The 20,549-nt window shown below is 49.8% G+C and overlaps 2 protein-coding genes across 2 annotated transcripts; one reads left to right on the top strand and one right to left on the bottom strand.

The window, feature by feature from the left end:
- The first annotated feature begins 2,520 nt into the window (after window positions 1-2,520).
- On the top strand, window positions 2,521-5,953 carry LIAT1 (ligand of ATE1). Its single transcript, XM_059378699.1, has 2 exons — window positions 2,521-2,832; window positions 4,940-5,953. The coding sequence occupies exons 1-2, from the start codon at window positions 2,625-2,627 to the stop codon at window positions 5,395-5,397; spliced, it is 666 nt and encodes a 221-aa protein (XP_059234682.1). The 5' UTR covers window positions 2,521-2,624; the 3' UTR covers window positions 5,398-5,953.
- Window positions 5,954-9,703: 3,750 nt separating this feature from the next.
- RFLNB (refilin B) lies at window positions 9,704-18,164 on the bottom strand. Its single transcript, XM_059379077.1, has 3 exons — window positions 17,836-18,164; window positions 15,010-15,119; window positions 9,704-12,817 (listed from the first exon to the last, which is right to left on the bottom strand). The coding sequence occupies exons 1-3, from the start codon at window positions 18,049-18,051 to the stop codon at window positions 12,487-12,489; spliced, it is 657 nt and encodes a 218-aa protein (XP_059235060.1). The 5' UTR covers window positions 18,052-18,164; the 3' UTR covers window positions 9,704-12,486.
- Window positions 18,165-20,549: the final 2,385 nt, after the last annotated feature.

Here is a 20,549-nt window from a genome sequence, read left to right as displayed (position 1 = left end):
GCAAAGGATCTCTGTCATTTACACCCCCACTTAGCTCCTAGGGAGAAAAGCAGATAGGTGAGGGGCAGATTCCAAGCATTCACCATGTAGAGAGTTGTGCTGGACAAAACTGGGAGCTTGCCAGTGTCTGAGAGGACTGAATAACAGAAGGGTCCCTTACAGAGTGATGTGGCCACACATGCCTGTGTTTGGGTCAGTATTAATGACTGTCATTACTGAGCAGAAGAGTGCCAAGCTTGACAGAGCTGATGCAATTGCCATCAAAATCCCAACAGGCTATTTGAAGAAATAGATAAGATGATTTGGAAAATGTAGATGGAAAAGCAAAGGCTCTACAATAGTCAAAATAATCTTCAAAATGAACAGAGCCAGAGGGCACAAACTACCTGATACCAACATTTACTACAAAGCTAACCAGAACCAGAGGGATGCCTGGGTGGCTCAGTCAGTTAAGTGTCTGTCTTCAGCTCAGGTCATGATCTTAGGGTCCTGGGATGGAGCCCCACGTCGAGCTTCATACTCAGCGGACAGTCTGCTTCTCCCTCTCCCTCTACCCCTCCTCACCCACCCCCCGCTTAGGCTCTCTCTCTCTCTCTCTCTCAAATAAATAAATAAAACAAAATTTTAAAAAGCTTATAATAATCAGGACAGTGTGGTATCAGTGGAAAGAGAGACAAATACATTGATGCAACAGAACAAAACCCAGAAATGGATTCATATAGTTAGTTGATTTTCCCAAAAAGTGCCAAGTCAAGTCAATGGGGAAAGGAATGTTTCTTCAATGGAAATTGCTGAATCAACTGGAAATCCATTTGGGAAAAAGTGAATCTTGAGCCTTATCTGACCCTTATTCAGAAAATTAATTTGAGGTGGATCATGGACCTAACTTTAAACTCCGGGACCATAAAGCTTCTTGAAGAAAACAGAAGACTATCTTTGTGATTAGGAATAAGGGAAGACTCTTCAGGCAGGCTACAAAAAAATGGCTTCCGCAGAATTTAAAATGACTGTTTATCAAGAGATACTATGAAGAAAATAACTGACAAGCTGCAGACCTGGAAAAATATCTTTGCAGCCTAACACTGACAAAGGATTTATATGCAAGACACGTGAAGAGCTCTTACACATTGACACTAAAAATAAAAACATTCCAGTTACAAAATGGGAAAAGACTTCTGACAGACACCTCACAAAGTAAGATACACAGGCAGCCAACACACAGTTGAAAAAGTACTCAACATCGTTAGTCCTCAGGGAAATGGTTTACAACCACAGGGAAATATGACTTCATATAAACTAGAATGTCTAAAATAAAAAACTGATGCTCCAGTTACTTATTGCTGCGTATCTTGTCACCCCAAAACTTAGAAATGTCAGTATAATCATTTATTATCTATATTTATTATCATATATTATATGACAATATAATCATTTTATTATCTCTTACAATTTCTTTGGGTCAGGAACTCAGGAAGGGCTTGGCTGAGAGAGACTGGCCTGGGAGGTAGGGGAGGTCGCTCCTGCTGTTGCACTCAGACTCTAGCTGGACATGGGAAATCAGGGACTGGATAGCTGGGGCATCTTGCGCTCTCTCTCTTCATGGTCTCTCTCCTTTTTATGGTCTTTCCATGTGGTCTAGTTTGGCTTCTTCACAGCATGGCAGCATCGGGGTACTCAGACTTCCTTCCTGGGGGCTCAGGTCTCCAGAGCTAACAAGGATGCTGTTGCATTACGTTTTCTGACCTAGCTAAGAAGGGACAGCATCAGTTTCACCACATCCCATGGGTTACAAGTGAGTCGACCAAACCCACCTAGATTGAAGGAGAGGGGAATTAGACTCTGTCACTTGATGTGAAGTGGCAAAATTCTCGAAGAGCACGGCGGGAAAGGCGCTATTACTGCAGCCGTTTTTGGAAAATACAATCTGTGGTGGATAAACCTGTCAAGAAAAGCAGACAGATCACACCAGGCCTTGTAAGGTATTGTGACGGGGACCCACTGGAAGGCTTTAGGCGAGAGACTGAAATTCGCCAGCCAATTGTCTTTAAAAGTTCGTGGCAGCTGGTGTGCGGATAAAGATCTTGCGAGGAGGCTTTGGAAGCAGAGAAACCATTTAGGACGGGGGTCCAGAAGCTCAAGTGCCAGGCATGGCCGTGAGTCCCCGCCAGGATGAGGGAGGGCCACCAGGTTTCCCCTGGTCTAGCTGTTTTGCTCACTGAGAACCACGGAGAAGTAAGTTTGTTGGAAACACGTTGGACTGACTTGAAAGGCCAGGGTAGACGCTTGAGACTGGAACTCGGGACATAAAAATTTAGGGAGACGACAACAGCATTTTAAAAGGCACGGAGGTGGACTTACGTGTCAGGACAAGTTTTATACACTCTCCCCTCACTCCTCCCGGACGAACCTAGGACTATGCAGAGGTTTCCCGCAGGCTGAAGGACGCATGCGCACACCTACGCTCCCGGGCGGCCGCTCCTGGATTGCGCACGCGCGGTGTGTGGCGGTCGCCATGGAAACGCGTGGCGCTGACCCGGCGCTCAGCTCCTGCGGCCGCGGGCTGGGCGGCAGGGGTCTCCGGCTGTCCCTGGCGCAAGTGGCAGCGCTTGCAGCGCGGAGGGCTGATGGACTGCCGCGGTGTGGTAGGGGCGTCGGGGTACGGCGAAGAGGGCGAGGACGATGAGGACGACGAGGAGGAGCGAGAGGGTGGCACTGTGGGCTGCCTGGGGGCCAAGCTGCCCCCCATCGCAGGCAGCGCCTCAGAATTGAACAAACGGAAGGTGAAGAAGAAAAAGAAGAAGAAGAAGACCAAGGGGTCCGGCAAGGGGGACGGTAAGAGGAGCAACTAGCGCAGCAGCCTAGGCTCCAGTACCACAGTTTCTTCTCCGAGGTCACCTGTCCTCACTCCTCACAGAGACCGCCATCTACTTGGGGACCACTTCAGACCAGAGACAGAAACTCGCCAGTCCCAAACAGAGGTCCTCCCGCTCTCCACACATACCACTTAACGCAGCACAGTAATGCCCCGGCCCTGCCCATAAAAACCATACATGTCCACAGGACCCCAAGTCCTGCATGGAGAATTCTCAACATTCATGGAGACCCTCTACCCCACAGAGATCCCCAACACCCCCAGCGTTATTCCTGCAGAGCTTCCCAGCTCCACACAGGAACTCAGCTTTGCATGGACACCCTCTCCATTTCCTAATCCCTCAGCTAAAATTCAGAATCTTAACTAACCACACTTTCCCCTCATCTTCACCAAGACTTATCCCAAGCCCAAGATACTAAGACACTGGTGACAAACAGTCACAGAAACACAGGATTTTGCTTTCTGCCCCATGTGTTAGGGGCACCTGCCTTCTTGATGTTATGTAGACTTACTGTAAATGCATAGAAAGAATCCTTCCTGCACAGGCTGTCTCCTGCCCTCAATTACACATGCACCATCACACCAGTCACTGCTACATAATCCCCAACACCCTCAACAACACCCCCGATAGCATTATAACCACCAAAAATATAACTAAAGTACAGATACCTCAACCAGCACACACATTCCCAGGCGACACATACATATGGGTACTTGGCTACACACTCAGGTGCATAACCCCCACCTCCCACAAACACTTCATACACGCGCCAACACCTGCCACAAGCCCATAGAGTACCAATATTTCACCAAGTTCCTGTTTCAGCAGCCTTTGGATTTCTTGATAAAAGCACTGAGCACCCAGTGTATGGGAGAGTGAGTGTAATGATGACATAGAAGGCACCTGCCTCTGAGTGCTGTTTCCACTGGTGTGGTCCCTTTCTGGGCCTTTGACTGTCAGGGAGGTGGCTCTTACCTCTAGCACAGGTAGTCCTTAGTTCAAGTTTCTGGGCCCTGGCCTATTGTGTGTAGAGCTGGCATTGCTTGTAAGCTGGAGGCAGGGGGAGTGGCAGCCTTCCCCACGTCACCCTTGTGGTTTGCGAAAGGGAGCAATAGAAAGGTTATAATGACTTCCTCCGGTGGAATCTTCATAGGCAAAAAAAAGTTTTGGAGTTGAGGTCAGAAAGCCCCACGTGTATCTGCAAAACCAAATTAGGAAACTTACTGTCTTTTGGCCTAGTTTCTGACTCTGGAAATAATAGTGGCATGTAACTCTTACGGTCAGCAGGGGACACCAAATAGTTTTTGAGGAATAGGAAGAAAGAGAAATGCCCAGAGAGGATTATTTTCTTATTTTCTCTTTTTTTGCGTGGGGGGGGGGGTTGTCTGTCTACCCAAAAAGCAGAAGGATAGGCTGATGAAAGAACCACAGCTTACAATATTTTATATAAGGGCTCTATAATTCAGAAATGGTATTAATGTAAAAAACAAAACAAACAAACAAAAAAAACAACAACAAAAAAAACCACCTCAGTACAGGCCACACAGCAGAAATAGTTCCTGACTGGGCATGATATTGCTTTCCACAATCAGATTTAGGAAGCTTTTCTGTTTTCTCCATTCTTCCCATCGTAAACAAGTCCAGACTCCAGGTGGAGTCATAGACTCTTTAAACTGCTCGGTACCTGGGTGAGATAAAGAGCATGAATGGCACGGTGGAAAGAATAGGAACAGGGCACTGGGATCCAGGCCTATGTTCAAATCCTGGCCCTACCTCTCACTATGTAATTTTGGTAAGGTAGACTTTTGGGGTTTCAGTATCCTCACCTGGAAAATAAAGCTTATCACCTTTATCCAAAGGACCCGGCCTATAGTGTGTTTTCAGTAAACCGTTCATCTTTCCCCCAAGTTACTTGGGTATATAGGAGGCCCTTGGGCTTGGCTCTTTGAGCCCTAGGTCAGGAAGGGTCTCCATGCCCTTACATCTCTGGGGATTTGGGCATCACACCTGCGCAGGCTGAGGGCAAGCCTGACCACACAGGCTAACACCCTTGATCTGCTCAGCAGATAAACAGCAGAGTCGGTGCCTGAAGAGTCAGCAGCTGTCCTCATCCTTTCACGACATCTTAAGTTCCAGCAGAGATCATGGCCCCAGGCAAGAGCACAAACAGGACAAAGGTGAACACAAGCCCATCCCGCCTTACTCCACTGTAAATCTCCCCCATTTCGCTGAAATAGAAGAGAGCCTCTCCAACCACATCAACGAAAGCCTGCGTTGGGACGGAGTTCTCGCTGACCCAGAGGCAGAAAAAGAAAGGATTCGCCTATATAAGCTGAACCGGAGGAAGCGGTACCGCATTTTGGCCCTCAAGGGCTTCCACTCTGACCTGGGTGGCGAGGAGAGCCCTGAGAACCTTCTGTACCTCTGCGATAAAGACAGCAGCTCAGATGGCAGGTCCTGCTTTGAAGGAAGCCTCCCTCCCAAGCTGCTGCCCTCTGACCTGGCTGCTGCTGCGCCAGAGTGAAAATCCAGCCGGACGCTTTCCCTGAACCACCAGCTTTTGTGTTACCAAAGAATAATAATAAAAGGAAATCAGACTGTCTGAAGGAAGCAGATGTCTGGTGTGTTGATGAGGTCAGCTTCTCCGTCCACCAGGGTGCCTTTCCTGGCCTGGGGAAGGCACTGTTTCTGAACAGAAGCCACATAATGGACAGAGCTCTTTCTGATTTTTTTTTCTCGGATAATCTGGCATCTCTTTGTTACTTAATTTCTCATCACCAACAATGTGTAGATTATATCGATTCTAAATCTAAAGCTAATTTAATGGGTGAAACTCCTCACACAGCATGCTTCTCTAGGCCCAAGGAAAATGCCCCAAATATCCCAGAGGGGTTTTTTTGGTTTTGTTTTGTTTTTTTAAATTATATACACTCCCTGCCCTTATGTGGTCTTCAAAATAACTGAGTTCCAGAACTCCATCCCTGGGAGATAATTATGAGAAGTCTCAAAAGGAGTATTGCTTCTCTTCTAAATATGGTCCTCCCAAGGGAGCGAATTGGCAGTTGCCAGAGGGGAAGGGGGTTGGGGGTGAGGGAAATGGGTGAGGGGGCTCAGTGATGGGTGGTAAGCAGACTTGTGGTGGTGATCACATTATAGCATCAGACACCTGAACTTATGTAATTTTACTTCATTAAAAAAATATATATATGTGTTTATATATATATATATATATATATATATATATATATATTCCTCCTCTAATCTCCTAAAACAGCATTTTAAGCAAAGTTCTAGAGTATTAAAAAAGTCCTACACTACTTGTCCTAAGTTGATATTTTTGCTTTGCTCCAATATTTATTAAGTGGGGGCCAAGGTATTGCATTAGTTTGGGTTCTCCAGAAGCACACCCTGAGACAAAGACTCAAATGGAAATAGATTATTTGGGATCTAAAAGAAAGCTCAGTAGGGAAAGCACAGGGAGTGGAAGCCAGCCAATCCAGGGGCACGGTTAAGCCTGTTTCCATACTGGAGCTTAATCCCACCTGGAAACATTGTCAAGATTCTCCGGCCTGAGCCTGAGGGAGCTGGGCCCTTCTACTGCCCACAGGCCTTGGCTGAGGGATGGTCCTGGGTGTGTGTGTGTGTGTTAATTTCCTGGCATTTCCTGGAGGCCTTCCTCAGGCACAAAGATGCAGATCCGGAGGTCCAGGGTGGGGTAGTCTCTATGCAACATGGTGCAGGGCCCAAAAGGGACAGAGCGGTGGTTTAAGATCAGGTTCCTGCCTTCCAAGGAGTTACAACCTGCATTGTACTCGGGAGAGGTTGAAAGCCAATACAAAACATTACAGAATGCTTTTTTGAAAGTGAAGGGAAAGTGGTCATCTTGGTCCCTGCTAGCCCCAGCTGACACAGCAGCCCTCTTCTCACCTTTCCTTAAATGGCCATTTACAAAGTTGTTACCATACTGTGACAAAATATAACAAAGGGACTTTTGGAAAAGCCCTGTCCTCTCCCTAGACTCTCTAGGTTAACAGGCAGGTCCAGCAGGGGCTATTAAGCAGACAGGAATGGCCCTCCCTGGGATGCTGTCCAGATTGAGGGGCACCTATAGAATCAAGTGAAGAGGAACAAGGGCTTTGGTGTATCCCCATGGGGAGGAGGAGACGGAACATGTGTTAATCCTCAGCCACAGGACCTTGCCTGATGCCTCAGGGCTCCAGGTAAAGACAGCAGAGGATAGAGCAGTTTGGGTGGTTCAGTTGTCCTCTGGATCAACAGTAGTGGCTGGGGGTGTGGTGCGTGGGACAGTGAGGCCATAGGATCCCTTGGTCACTTTGCAGGGGCGTCTTCCATGCGTGGTGAGAGTGGGGCTGGCCTGTGGTCACCTTTCTGCTATGAGATATCCCGGTGCGGTGGTTAAAATGATGAGCTTTGACATCAGAGCTGAATTGATGTCTTTCCCGCTATGTGCTAGCTGTGTGAACTTGGGGAGATTGTTTAACCTCTCTGAGCACTAACCTCCCACATCTGGAAACAGGGACACAGCTGCTTACCTCAGTGCGGTGGGAATCAAATGCAGTACTTACATAAAGACTTTAGCAGAGTGCCTCGCCCCTGGGAAGTACTCAGTCCACTGGGAGAGTTTTGAGCAATGATATTTTAGGTTGGGGTGGCTGCACAGCCACTGAGGAGGCTGTCCTGCTGATGGTGTAGTGCTCATCCCATCAGAGGGTGTTTTACAGTGGGATGTGGGCAGCCAATAGATACAACTTGAAGAAACCACAAAACAAATTACAGGGGTCTGGAGCAAGAGGGAATGCAGGAGAAATGAAGCCAGGGTCTCAAAGTCTGGTGGACTGGGGGCTTTGGGGCCAAACATGAAAGTGTCCCCGTGTAACCTGGGACTACAGCTAAGGAGCCTGCTTCAGAGACAAGCGGAACAAAGCTGAACTCAACACCTAGCCTTGGGCAGAACTGCCCCATCAGACCTGTCCATTTTTACACAAGAAATAAATGCCTGCTGCCATGTGCCACTACGGTTTTGTGGTTGTTACGCAGCAAGAGCTGACTAATAGCAGGTGTTCCACGAAGGCCCACAATAAACATATTTGGGATCTGCAGCTTTTCATTTTCCCAAACTTATTTGATCATAGAACCTTATTTTATTCCATAGAAAGCATTTTGGGAAGTAGTGTTATGAACAAAACACTTTGTAGTGATTCTGCTCTGAAATAAAATTATTAGAATTCAATTTCGAGGGGTTCCTGGGTGGCTCAGTCAGTTAAGCGGCTGCCTTCAGCTCGGGTCATGAATCTGGGGTCCTGGGATCAAGTCCCGCATCAGGCTCCCTGCTCAGTGGGGAGCCTGCTTCTCCCTCTCCCTCTGCTTACTGCTCCTCTTACTTGTGTGCTCTCTCTGTCAAATAAATAAAAAAGTCTTAAAAAAAAAAAAGAATTTAGTTTTGAGAAGAAGTATTTCTTGCAGTAAGATTTGTTACCTAATTCATACACCTGCTACTTTTTCCCTTGAGGTACCAGCTTAATCTGATTTGCTTAGAAAGGTATTTTTGAGGCAAAATTGAAATATTATTAGTTTCAACATGTTTGCTTCTCTCTCTCTCTACACACACACACACACACACACACACAATTATAGCGTTAATCTACACGCTTTAAATATTTTTCCAACATAACCTTGAAACTGCTATTCGCTCATTCATTTTATGGGAAATTTACACTATATAATCTAAGTGGCAGTGTTAGCTCTTGTCTCCTGAGCCAGCCAAATTAGACTTAATTTCTGTTAAAAAGAGACTGGCTTAAAAAAAAACAAACCCCATGCACACACATAATTATATGCATTCTTGGGACATATTTAAGTTGTAACTCAAAGATTAACCGATAAGCCACCAAGCCTTGCGGTGAATTTGACACTTGAGTGAAATAAGATGCCTTCACTTTCGATAATTCTTATCAACTCTTCTCTTATCAACACTTTGCCCAAAGGGACTTTGCATCAGGGAAGACAATGGCCTGAGATTGAAGAGATTGTAGGTATTAAATGAATTATGTTATCACTCCAGCTGCCTCACTTGGAGATACTGGAAGTAAAAACTTCCCACAGCAGGCGGACCTCACTTCTGCCCCTGTACTTCATTCTTGACAAGAGTGTGTGAAGGACACTGATAGACAAGGAGCCCTACAGTGGGGTCCTGGTGCCCTGATTCCAGTGTTTCTAACTGTCCCTTTGTCCAGTGCCTACAGGTTTGTCTGGCCCAGAGCAATGTCCCACCGTCAAGCAAAGATGTGTTAGACTAACACATGTATTTCTTCTGCAAAATGGGAGAAAGGCAATTTTTAAAAAATATTTTATTTACTTATTTGACAGAGAGAGGGATCACAAGTAAGCAAAGAGGCAGGCAGAGAGAGAGAAGCAGGCTCTCCACTGAGCAGAGACTCCAATGTGGGGCTTGATCCCGGACCCTGAGACCATGACCTGAGCTGAAGGCAGAGGCTTAACCCTCTGAGCCACCCAGGCGCCCCAAGAAAGGCAATTTGAAAGAAGAGCCAAGAAGGAAGGGACCGGCCCAGTCATAATTTCAGGGTAGGTGGGTTTTAGCAACGAGCACACATTGAATCTGTGAACAAATGCCCTAAAACTATCTGTGCTGAGGGGTGCCTGCATTCCCAGGGGAATGCTCCTCCCGACAGAAGTATCATGGTATTAAAATATAATCACATCTTAAAATGTCTCAAGATGAGGTGTTTTTCTCATGTTTCTTCACCAAAACATGATTTTACTGTAAAAAAAGAGAGGCATCTCTAAGTTTTGTTTCTTTAAAGATAATTTATTGTTAAATGAAGAGGTCACAAAGCAAAATGGAATGGGACAGATGTCAAAGATAAATTTAAAAAATAGTTTTTGTCAAACACTGTTCTGGATTTCCTAAGGTTAGAAACAGGAAAAGAGTCAAATGAAAAGGTAATTATTCTTTTTCAAAAGGTCTGACCTTGAAAAGGAAACAACTTTTCTCTGAAAATACAAATCATCCTTCTTACATGAAAGCTATAATTTAAGAGACCGAGAAAAAAGACTTTTTAATTCATAAGTAAACTGTATCTCTCCGATATGCTTAAGAATGGTTGGTTTTAAGGAATTTTAAAAATCATTGCTTCCACCTCGTAAACTCACACACAAGTCCACCAAGATCAATGTCATTTGATCCACCCTGAAGTGTCCCATTACATCTTCTTACGCTTCTTTCCTGTAACTTGCAGCAAAGCAGGTTTGAAGAGAAAGAAAGGATTAGAAAGAACTGCAGTTAGTTCCCTAGTGAATAACTTAAGATAAAACCTGCTTTTCAATTTGCCTTACCCATTCACAATGACTCACTTCTACTTACTTTACTGATATATTTCAGATTCTCTCCACAGCTAGAATGCTTTGTCCAAACTTAACCCAGCCCCCCAAAAACAAAACAAAATCTCATACGGACATCTCAAAACGTTGCGGTGTACAAAGGCCATGTCCTCCCATATGTCTCTCCTGCCACGCTGCCTACAATATCGTTCTGAGCTCATTCACATGTCCCCTCTGGGCCAGGACACAAAGCCTTGGGAACTCTCTTAACATAATTTAAAAATTACATTTACCGCTTGTCTTAAATGCCAAGATTATGAAATCAGAGAGGGAAAAAATCCATTTTCATCAAGAAATGCCACGTAATTTACTCTTCCAAAGGAGGACAGCATCTGTCACTCTGCATAGTGGAGGTCCTGGAGTCCCAGAGTGCCACCTTTACCAGTCGCCACTGAGCTTCGCTGTGGCAAACTGGGGACCATAAACCCACTCAAAGGCTTCACCGAGGGTTTCGTCCAACAGTTAGGGGCATGACAGACCACACATCATTAAAGCTGAAGAAGACACCGGACAGTTTGGCTCTAGAGGCTTCGAATGACTTTAAGTGAGAGCGATTACCATCACGCCTGCTCTCCTCAGAACACAAGTCCCTGCTGTGGCTCCAAGGTCCCCAGTCAGCTCTCGATTCTGTTTTCAGGACACAGAAGCCATCAACAGAAACCCCAAAATACTGCGGGAATCCGGGTTTACAATACTCTACAACCCTTGAGCACATGGTCTAATTTGGATGTATTCAAAGGAAATATTCATGGATTGTTCTTTCCAGTATTGGAAGAGAAAAGGCCACCTGCCACATTTTTCACTCAAACCCCTCAGGGCTTGGCAGGAGGAAGAGGCATGGGCTGGTGGGGAGGCAGAGGGGGCCGTAGGCTGAAGCCAGACACAGCCTGGCCCACCATAGCCTCTGGCCCAGCCACCCCTTCTGCTTCTGAGCCTGGCTCAGCTGAGCTCTCGGAGTGTCCTCCACATGCGCCAAACGCCATGATTGTCTCTTACGTTACGGTAAGCACTTACAAGAAACGTGCACCATCCCAACGGCGCCCACGTTTTGGGGTTTGGCTTGTGACATCAATCCCTATCCTGAAGTCACCTTTCCTGCACCTGGAGGGAATGATGGGGCGATTTTCTTGCTTTCTGGCTTAGACTTAAGGCACTGCAGAACTCCTCTGCGGTGTTGACCCCATCGAAGTTGACCCGGGGTCCCAGGAAAGGACGCACATCCTGATGAAGCAGGTCACTGGAAACATCCACATCTGCCTCTCCCAGACGCCAGCCAGTCCTGAGTGGGCCGAAACCTCATGGAGTCCCCAAAAGTGGTTTCCCTAAGCAGTCCTTCAAAATGCTATTTCTCTAGGCTATGTTTTGTCTTATGAAGAAAATAGGAAAGTATTTGGAAACCCAAAATACATATCAGGAGAGTTACACAAGCCTGGGGAGACATTATCAGATGCCAAGTGTTCAAGGCACTTTGCCCAAACTCGGACCCTACCGGTGGAAGGACCCAGAACTGAGGCCACGGCTCTCACACGGGCCCCTGATGCATGTGAGCCTCCCGAAGAGTGGGGAGAACAGGGTGAACCTTTTCTCCCTTTCTTAAAAAGGCATCTTATATTGTGGCTTGGGTTATTTGTTTGTTTGTTTGTTTGTTTGTTTTTATATGAAGAGGATGTAGAGAATTCCGAGAGTTTGGGTGAACAGGAATACGAATGGAAATGGAAATAAACGACGGAGTGGAACTGAGCTCTCCATAGGTTGGACCCGGGTGGCGGTCACAGCTCAGGGAACCAGCACTGCTGTGGGGGAAGACGACTCGGGGCTGGAAGGTCTTACAGCTCACTTTTTCCAGCACAGAGACTTTCTCCACGCTCTTCCTCAGGCTAACCAGCCGAGAGGAGAAGAGCCTCTCCTCCCTCCCGATTTCAAACTGGGGCCATTTTCCTTTCACTCCAGTTGGCTTTTTATTTGTTCGACAAATTGAGACTTTGGGGAAGCCATGCAGCTGCAAATGAGAAATACACGCCTTTGGAGACCAATCTGAACACTTTTAAAAACCCATTTCTCTCCATGACTATAAGAGGCTGTGACATTGTTTTCTTCCCCAGGCCGGACTTTGAGGGACGACGAGGCCAGACTCTGGAACACGTGGGCCCCTCGAGGGCAGCGGAAGAGCTGGTCCAAGCCCACCCCACCCTCGTCAGCACTCATCCGAGAGGCTGTCGCTGCCCAGGACCTCTGAGGCTTCGAGCTCCACGCTGGACAGGAACCTCCTCAGGGTCTTGCGGCAGTTGTAATCCAGCGTGGTGGTGTAGATGGTCTTGGGGTACTTGGGGTAGACGATGGTGGTGCTGAGGAAGCGGGCGGCCTTGTGGCGGGGCTCGAAGCGCACTTCCGCCTTGTAGCTGCGCCAGGTGGAGTCGGGGAGGCAGGTGACGGTCTGGCTGCAGGAGGCCACTGCCAGGCCCAGGGGCAGGTGGACGTCGTCGATGAAGTGCCGCTCAGAGTCATATTTGACGGATGACGTGTACCTGGGCAGGAGAGAGAAGGCAGCTCGAAGCTGATCCCCTGAGCTTGGGGCACGATGGCCCCCACTGTGACCTTGATCCTCTGGTGGGGTGCAAACCCCGAGTCGGGGCTGCTCTCTTCAGAAGCAGCCCAGAGCTGAGGAAGAGCTTACTGGGAGGTACTGTTCAAAGCACTTTCTTTCCAGGATCTAATCTAACGGAACCAAGCACCGGGGAGAAGAAATGAATGTACAGAGGTCAAAGTCACAGTAGGTGTGAGTGGTGGGGCGGGGATTTACCACGTTCACCCTGCACGCACTGTTTCTCCTGACAGGGGCAGCCCCTGGAGGGAGCGCCTGTGTATGTAAGCTGGAAGAGCCGCTCTGGCTGCTTCTCCATGTCTTGCTTCCTCTTTCTGAGAAACGTGCCCAGAAGTAACTGAGCAAAGTGTTCACATGCAGCAAGTGGTGTATGTCAGTGGCAGAACAAGGCGGGTTCTACCCCCTCATAAGGGGTCCCTGCTTTGTTTTCTCTGTCCCCTGAAGTCACCATCAGCTTGCTTTTTTTTTTTTTTTAAATGAAGCTCTCTGTCCAATGTGGGACTGGAACTCATCTGACCCTGAGATCAAGATTGCATGCTCTACCGACTGAGCTAGCCAGACGTACCCCCCACTCCCCACATCGGCTCTTTAATGACAGAATGAAGGAACCCAGGAATTCTTAAAAGTTCAGTAATACCAAGTACTTGAACTTGGTCCCCCGTGGTCTTTGATGGGGAGACGCCTCAAACCAGAGACTCAGAGATCTGACCTTATCAATTAGAGCCAATTACCATCTTGATTTTTTTAAATAAATCAACTTTCATGTTCCTCAGCAACTCCTTTACCTTTTTTTTTTTAATTCTTTCTTTGGTAATTTGGGAGCTAATTATTATTATTTTTTAATGTAAGCAAAGCATTAGTTCATTTTATTGAGTAATTATTACAGCTTCATAGAGCATCACACAGACCCTACCCCGTGGGTCCAGGAGTAAGAATCAGCATTCTTTCCAGTGGGTCGGTTGGATGATGGAAACATCTATTCATTCCCCTTAAGCAACTGGGTAAGAGGCTGGCGGAAGCTAAGGTCGGGAAGTCATGTCCTCATTTTGTTCAAAATAAAAGCTCCACAGGAATAAAGGACTGAACGGCTCACCTCCAAACTGGTGAGCTGCCTTTGTTCCCCATCAAAGGGCCCTTTGTGTTAGGGAACTGAAACTCCAGCAAAAAAAAAAAAAAAAAAAGCCCACAAGCTACCAAAAGTAAAATTCCTTTCCCTGAAGAGACAGATCTTTAACGGAGACTCTCAGTGGATCTCTGCCCCCAGGTAATCCCGGATGAGATCAGTTCCCAAAGGAAGACTCGTCCTTGCCCAGTGAAACTGTAACAGGAGACAAGGGTAGAGCACCTTGAAGCAGGGGTGGGGCAACAGGGCACGCAGCTTCCTGAAAGAGGAATTATTTTATTATAAAGCTCTATGCATCTGATGGTCACGATATGCAAAGGCAAAAAGGGCAAAAAGCAAGTCGCAGGACTTTACATATAACATGATCTTGTTTTTATTTCAAAGGGTGTATCTATATATAATATATTTATCTATATTAGATATAATATAAATATATATTATATATATATAAATAGATATATTTATCTATAGATATATCTATAGATATATATTTATCTATATATAATATATCTATCTATATTAGATATAATATAAATATATATTATATATATAAATAGATATATTTATCTATAGATAGATATATTATATATAGATATTTTAAATTTTTAGAAGATTTTAAGATTTTATTATTTATTTGGGAGAAAGAGCACAAGCAGGGGCAGCAGCAGAGAGAGAAGGAAAAGCAGGCTCCCGACAGAGCAAGGAGTCCGATACGGGGCCCTATCTCGAGCCCTGAGATCACAACCCGAGCTAAAGACAGCAGCTCAACTGACTGAGCCACTCAGGTGCTGCAGGGTGTGTCTATATATTTAATTGGTTAGAACACATAAGAAATCCAACATAGTACCCAACAAACTATGAGTAGTCTTTGGCACTTTTTTGTGATCAACTTTTTAAAAACAAACAAACAAACAAACAAACAGGCATTCATTTCTAGAATAAAGAAGGAAAAAATGAAAAACTCCAATCCAATCTGGACCCACTGTATTTACCTTACTTCCATTGGTGGTAAAGGGTCAAACTCTACTCCTTCACCAAAAGACAGAGGGCACAGCCTTGGTGAGCAGGCAAAGGTCAGAGGGCTGGGCAGAGATGCTGGGTTCTGCAAGAATGGAGAAGACAGTTAGACCACAGGCCAGGCCCCCCATGGAGGTGCTGGCTCTGAGCTTCCAGCTGATGGGCTCGACTGTGATTTGTGTCCCTGTCCTGGGAATGATCCTGGAGAAAGGCTGCCCCACAGCATTGGAAGAGCTTTGGCTGGAGAGCCAGGAGGCCTGGGTTGCATCATTACCTGTACACCAAGGGGATGCCTCCTTTCTCCACTGGGATTTTGTGAGAGGTTAAGGAGCTCAGCATCATGACCCTGGGATGAGACCCTAGGGCAGTTGCCCCATCCCGCATCAAGGCAGGGAGAAAACCTTGACAAACTGGGGTTTCATTAACCAGAACCCTCAACGATGTGTCCCCCAACCCTGCCATGGTCTCAGCAACACTCCAGAAAAGGCCAGAACAAAAAAATTCTATCACAAATTTTTTCACACTGAAGATTCAATGGGACTTGACCTGTGCCTTCCCAGCCTCTGGGACGGCTCGATGAACACCCAACCAAGACAGAGGGAGCCACAAACTCACTGGTAAGATGGACACCAAAACAGTTCTCTATAATACCTTCCACTGCTCAGCAGACTCAAAGAACCAGAGCACAGCATCCCTAGAGGTTAACTGGCTCCTGGCCTGGACGAGGCCCTGAACTTTCTGGTTCATCAGGTAGCCTGAATAAGGGAGGGTTCTGTCCTAGACACAGGTGCTAGTTTTCCCCAAGTTGACTGGAATTGGGCCTCTGTGGTAAGTGTTCAACAGGGAGAAGCGCCTTGGGTTCCTGGGGTTACTGGCAATCTGTCACTTTCTTTGCCTCATTTGAGAGAAGGATCCACACTTGGGCCAGGATGTGGAGGTGGCAGCCCCGCCCCCCGACATCTTCCAGGGTAGAGAAGGAAGCAGAGAATTTTAGAAGGGAGGCTCTAAGACTTATCGTGTTACCAGGCCAGTGTCAAGTGAGGGTGCAGGGTTGAAATACGAAGTCAAAGGGGACCAGGGTAGGTGAGGGAGGAGCAAAGTGTCCTCTGGGTCCAGCTCTTGAACTTGGGTGGAGGGCTGAAGAAGCCCTGGCTGGAGGAGGGGCTGTGGCTGGGAACCGTGGTCAGTAACAGGGGCAGGATAAGGTGTGGGCACTGACTGCCGCAGAGCTTTCGGAAACAGCCCCCGAGCAGGGACAGTGGGCCCTGCTCTGCCCCCAGCTCCCTGGCTACCAGATCCTCAACCTAGGGAGTGCCTCCGGGCAGCCCTGGGGGCTGTGGGATGATAGCAGGAGGGGAGGTGCACAACTCCGCCACACTCACACTGTAGCCAGGAAGTCAGACAAGCCCTCAGTTCTCCTGCCCCTGCCTTATGGGCTCGCTCCTCCCTGCCAACCCAACAGACACGCCACACCTCGGTGCAGGTGCAGGCTGGAAATGGGACAGGCATCAGGAATGACAACAGACACATGAACAAGGTGCCACCAGGGAATGGGGACCAAGCCATTGATTTTGGCATGGCTCTGGGAAGCATCAACGAAGACTTCCCAGAGGAGGTGACAAATTGAGCTTGAAGGGCCAGCAGGGGTCTGACAGGTCAAAAAGGCAGCTGTAGGAGAGGGTGGGCTCAGAAGGAAAAGGCATGCGAGGTAGAGGGACAGCATCAGAGACACCAATGCATGTATCTGCCTGTGGTCAGGAGGGTGAAGCTAGAAGGACCAGACAACAAGGGTTCTGAAGGCCAAGTTGAGGCAAGTGATGCACTCCAAAGGGAATGCACTCCGATGTCCCAGAGACAGGGTCACTGGGTCAAGAACTCCAAGCCCATCGATGTGCATAGGTCTTTAAGGAACAGCAGCTGCCACTGACTACTTCACCCCAGCGGAGAGGGTCATACAGAGTCATCTCCAAGGGGTAGGAAGGGGGACTGAGAGCCCCACTTTGAGCCTTGGCTGAAGACAGGATGTGGCTTCCCCTGAGCTCTAGGTAAAGGCAATAAACACCACCACTGAGCGATTCCTAAGGCAAAAAAAGACTACGTGTTTTTTTCTTTAAATAAAAACCTTGAAATAAAATAAAAGGATTCCTTTTTGAAAGGTTCCACCCATCTAAAGGCTTCCCACCCTTCAAGTGCCAGATGGGGATTAGGTGACAGGAGAAGGGGCTGGCACCAGGAGGCGGGAGGCTCAGGGGGTAACTTTTCTCCAAGGTCCCCTCCCACACCATGAACACGGTCCCCAAAGGCTGGTCCCTCCTGCTCTCTGAATCAGGGAGCTGAAGCACACACACCCTTCTCCCCAAGACCAGCCAGGAGGGGGCCGGTCCTTGGGAGGCGCCACCGGTGGGGGGCTAAGCCCGGGGGTCCCAGGCCCGCAGGACAGAGAAGGCTGGGGTTCCTTCTCGGTGTCCCGGGCTCCTCTCCAGCCCGGCCCCGGGCAGGAACATGGCCGAGCCGCAGCCTGGCAGCCCCGGGGGCCGCCACCCCAAAGACAGAAGGCGGGGGCTCGCCTCTCCCAGGGCTCCCGCGCCTCCCAGGCGATGACAATTTTCCAGCCACCGGCTCCAGCTGGCCAGGCTCTCGCCGCGCTCCCGCCCCGGGGCTCCCCGCGATGGCCACGCCGTCCCGACGAGCGGGTGGCGGCGCCGACGGCGCTCCCGGAGCGGGCCGGCAAGGCTGGCTGTCCCCAGGGAACAGGCTGCGGGTTGGATGGGGAGGGAAGGAGCCCGAGCGGGGGCACTCACCGGGGCCGCGGGGGTCGCCGCCGCGTCGGGCTCCAGCGTCCCGGGGACCGGTGCGCGCTCCCCGCCGCTGCCGCCGCCCCCGGCCGCCGCAAGCCCCCAGTGACTGGGACTGGGGCTGGGGGGCAGCCCCGAGTCCGGACTGTCCAGGACGCCGTCGCCCTTCTTCTTGGTGTCCACGAGCTCGGGCACATCCTGCAGGCTCAGCCGGCCCACCATGGCTGCTAGCGCGCCGGGGTCGGGGGCCGGGGGCCTGGGACTAGCGAGGGGCGCGAGGAGCGCACACGCGGGCCGGGGCCGCTGCCCGCCCCGCCGCCCTCCCTGCCGGCTGCCCCCGCGCCGTCCGGGTCCCGCGGGCCGCCGCGCTCCCGGCCCCGCCCTCCGCCCCGCCCCGCCCCGCCTCTCCCGGCGCGCGGGGACCGACCCGCACCGGCCGAGCCGCGAGGCCCGGCGCCAGGGGCCGCTGCGCTCCCGCCGTGCGCCGCCCGAGTTCCACTCGGCGCTGCCGCCCAGTCCGCCTCGCGCGGCGGATTCGGGAGCGCTGGGGGCGCCGGGCGGACTCCGCCTCGGGAGGGACAGGCACCCCAGCGCCGCCGCCACCCCGCTCCCCGCTACAGGTGGACGCGGGACCCTGCTCGCACCAGGCTCCTCTTGGCGCCCTGGCCCCTGGCCCTGGCCCGGCAGGGCCCGGCGGGCGCTAGTGGGGAGCCCTGGCGGTCTGGAGAGCCAGAGTGGAGTCCCGGCCTGCGGAGGCCTGGGGAGCCGGCCGAACCCAGCGAGCAAACAACTGGAAATTATTAATAGTTAATGCGCCTCGTATGGCTCCAAACGCCTCTTGGCTCAGCCTTGCGGGCTCTCTGTGTCTCCGGCTCTCACTTCTGCCCCGGAGGAGAAGACCTACTCCGAGTATCCTCAGGGGACTCCAGGAGGGGGACCCGCATCCCTCCCTGGTCTGGCGGCTCAGCTGAACATGCTGTGACCACACCAGAGGGGAAAATTCTGCAGTGGGCGCAGACTGGGACCTCGAATGACACGAGCTCAGTAGGCTGCCCAAGGGCTGTCTAATGGGCTAGGGGCTCTAATAGGTGGGGGCCCTAGTTTTCATTCATAACTTCCTTTCTAAGAACCAGATTGGGGGATTCCTCCTTTCTTTACTTTGACAGAGAGACTCCATCTCAGTGGGAACTCGGTTCAGTACCGCCAGCTGTAGAACTGGGCTATCCTCAAATCTAGGACTTTTGCTCCCAGAGCCCTTCATGATTTTCAGTAAACGCTGGAAGCTCCCACCCCCACCAGCCACCCTCCTCTGGGAGTTTCTGATGGGTGTTTAGCTCAGGGCTTCGAGCTGGAGCCGCACCTAGACCCAGCTGGCATGTGCCAGCCCTGAGAGGCGCTGTGTCCTGTGCCCCACCCCGGGCAGTCTACGTCCTGGCAAAAACAGGTCCCCGCGCTTGGGACCGGTTAAAGCCAGAATTCAGAGTGGGTCAATGTTAGAGTTTCTCCTGGCAAAGTTCAGCCCTCCTACCTTCCTCACTCATCATTTTGAAGTAACAGAAAAGGGAATTGACTTGGTCCAAATCACATAACAGGTAGGAGGCCACTTGCCTTGGATCATTCCCTTCCCTGGAAAATAAAAACCTGGCACATGCCTGTGTCCTGGGAGGTCGCTCATTCATTTACTGTGAGAATGGATTACAAAGTCAACAGGGCACAGTCTTGGACCAGTGGTTAGTGCAAGGATGAACTGTTAGCAGTGGGCCTTAGAAGCTGGGCCAAGTACGCCGCTGTTCCTTCCTGCCCATGCTGCTCCCACCATCTGCACCTCCCAGGCTGCCTCCAACACCGGGGCACCACGGGAAGAATGGGCGTGCTTCTTGGCATTGTGGAAAGCGTGGTCTGTTGATTGTGGGAGGACTTGGCGCCCTGGAGGGAATTTGCCCCCCAGCATTCCCAGCTACATTCTAAGAACCCTTCAAGTAGAGGTTAGGCAGGGCTTTCTGAACCCAGAGGACGGTCCTCAGGCATCATCCAGGACAAATGCCAATGAGTTCCTGAAGCATAAGCCAATGGTCCACTGTGGCCTCCTTCCCCTCAGAGGAACCCAGTATTGGTTCACACACAGAAAAAATTGTGGAGGGGCTTGAAGATGAATCCAGCCCCAGGTCTGGACACTGATGAAGAAGCAGAGTTGGAGACCCACCCAGATTCCCCAGAAACAGGTGCTCCCTCTGCATAAGCCGCACCAAATTCGGGTCTTCCGCTGGCTCCCAGCTAATCCAAAGACAATGAGGAGGGATCCCAGGTTTCTACCCCCCATCAGACTGTCTATGAAGTCAAAGGGAAGTCAAAGCTCAAAGGGAAGTCCGAGCAGATTGGAAGTCACATGGCGACCGAGGGGAAGGCAGGGAACATCCTGCCCACTCTGGTATCACCACCAACTCACCATTCCTGGTGGAGACAGCAGAGATGCTCTCACCATCCAGCTTCGACCTGCCCATGTGTCCTGAGTGTGAGATCAGGGGGATGTCCTCTGTCGCTATGAGGGAGCCACGCCCCTCAGCCTGGAAGGCAGCTATATCTGCTCTGCCCAAGCAATGAGCTCATACTGTGAGTTCGTATGGTTGTCCTTTGGAAGAGCTCCATGACCTGTGCTCATCGTTGTCCTCGTCTTATTACCGATTGCTTTCCCAAGGACGCTTCTTTAAAAATCTCTAACC

This window comes from Mustela nigripes, chromosome 16, assembly GCF_022355385.1.
Source record: "Mustela nigripes isolate SB6536 chromosome 16, MUSNIG.SB6536, whole genome shotgun sequence".
NCBI lineage: Eukaryota > Metazoa > Chordata > Mammalia > Carnivora > Mustelidae > Mustela > Mustela nigripes.
This window is presented reverse-complemented; position numbering and strand designations above follow the sequence as displayed.

Bases quoted from the DNA above. Each gene is read 5' to 3' on its own strand.
- LIAT1 (XM_059378699.1), top strand. From the start codon at position 2,625: ATGGACTGCCGCGGTGTGGTAGGGGCGTCGGGGTACGGCGAAGAGGGC. The intron at 2,833-4,939 runs GTAAGAGGAGCA...TCTGCTCAGCAG, and splicing joins GGGGTCCGGCAAGGGGGACG to ATAAACAGCAGAGTCGGTGC.
- RFLNB (XM_059379077.1), bottom strand. From the start codon at position 18,051: ATGGTGGGCCGGCTGAGCCTGCAGGATGTGCCCGAGCTCGTGGACACC. The intron at 15,120-17,835 runs GTGAGTGCCCCC...CCATTCTTGCAG, and splicing joins CGGCGACCCCCGCGGCCCCG to AACCCAGCATCTCTGCCCAG. The intron at 12,818-15,009 runs GTAAATACAGTG...TCTCCTGCCCAG, and splicing joins TTACCACCAATGGAAGTAAG to GTACACGTCATCCGTCAAAT.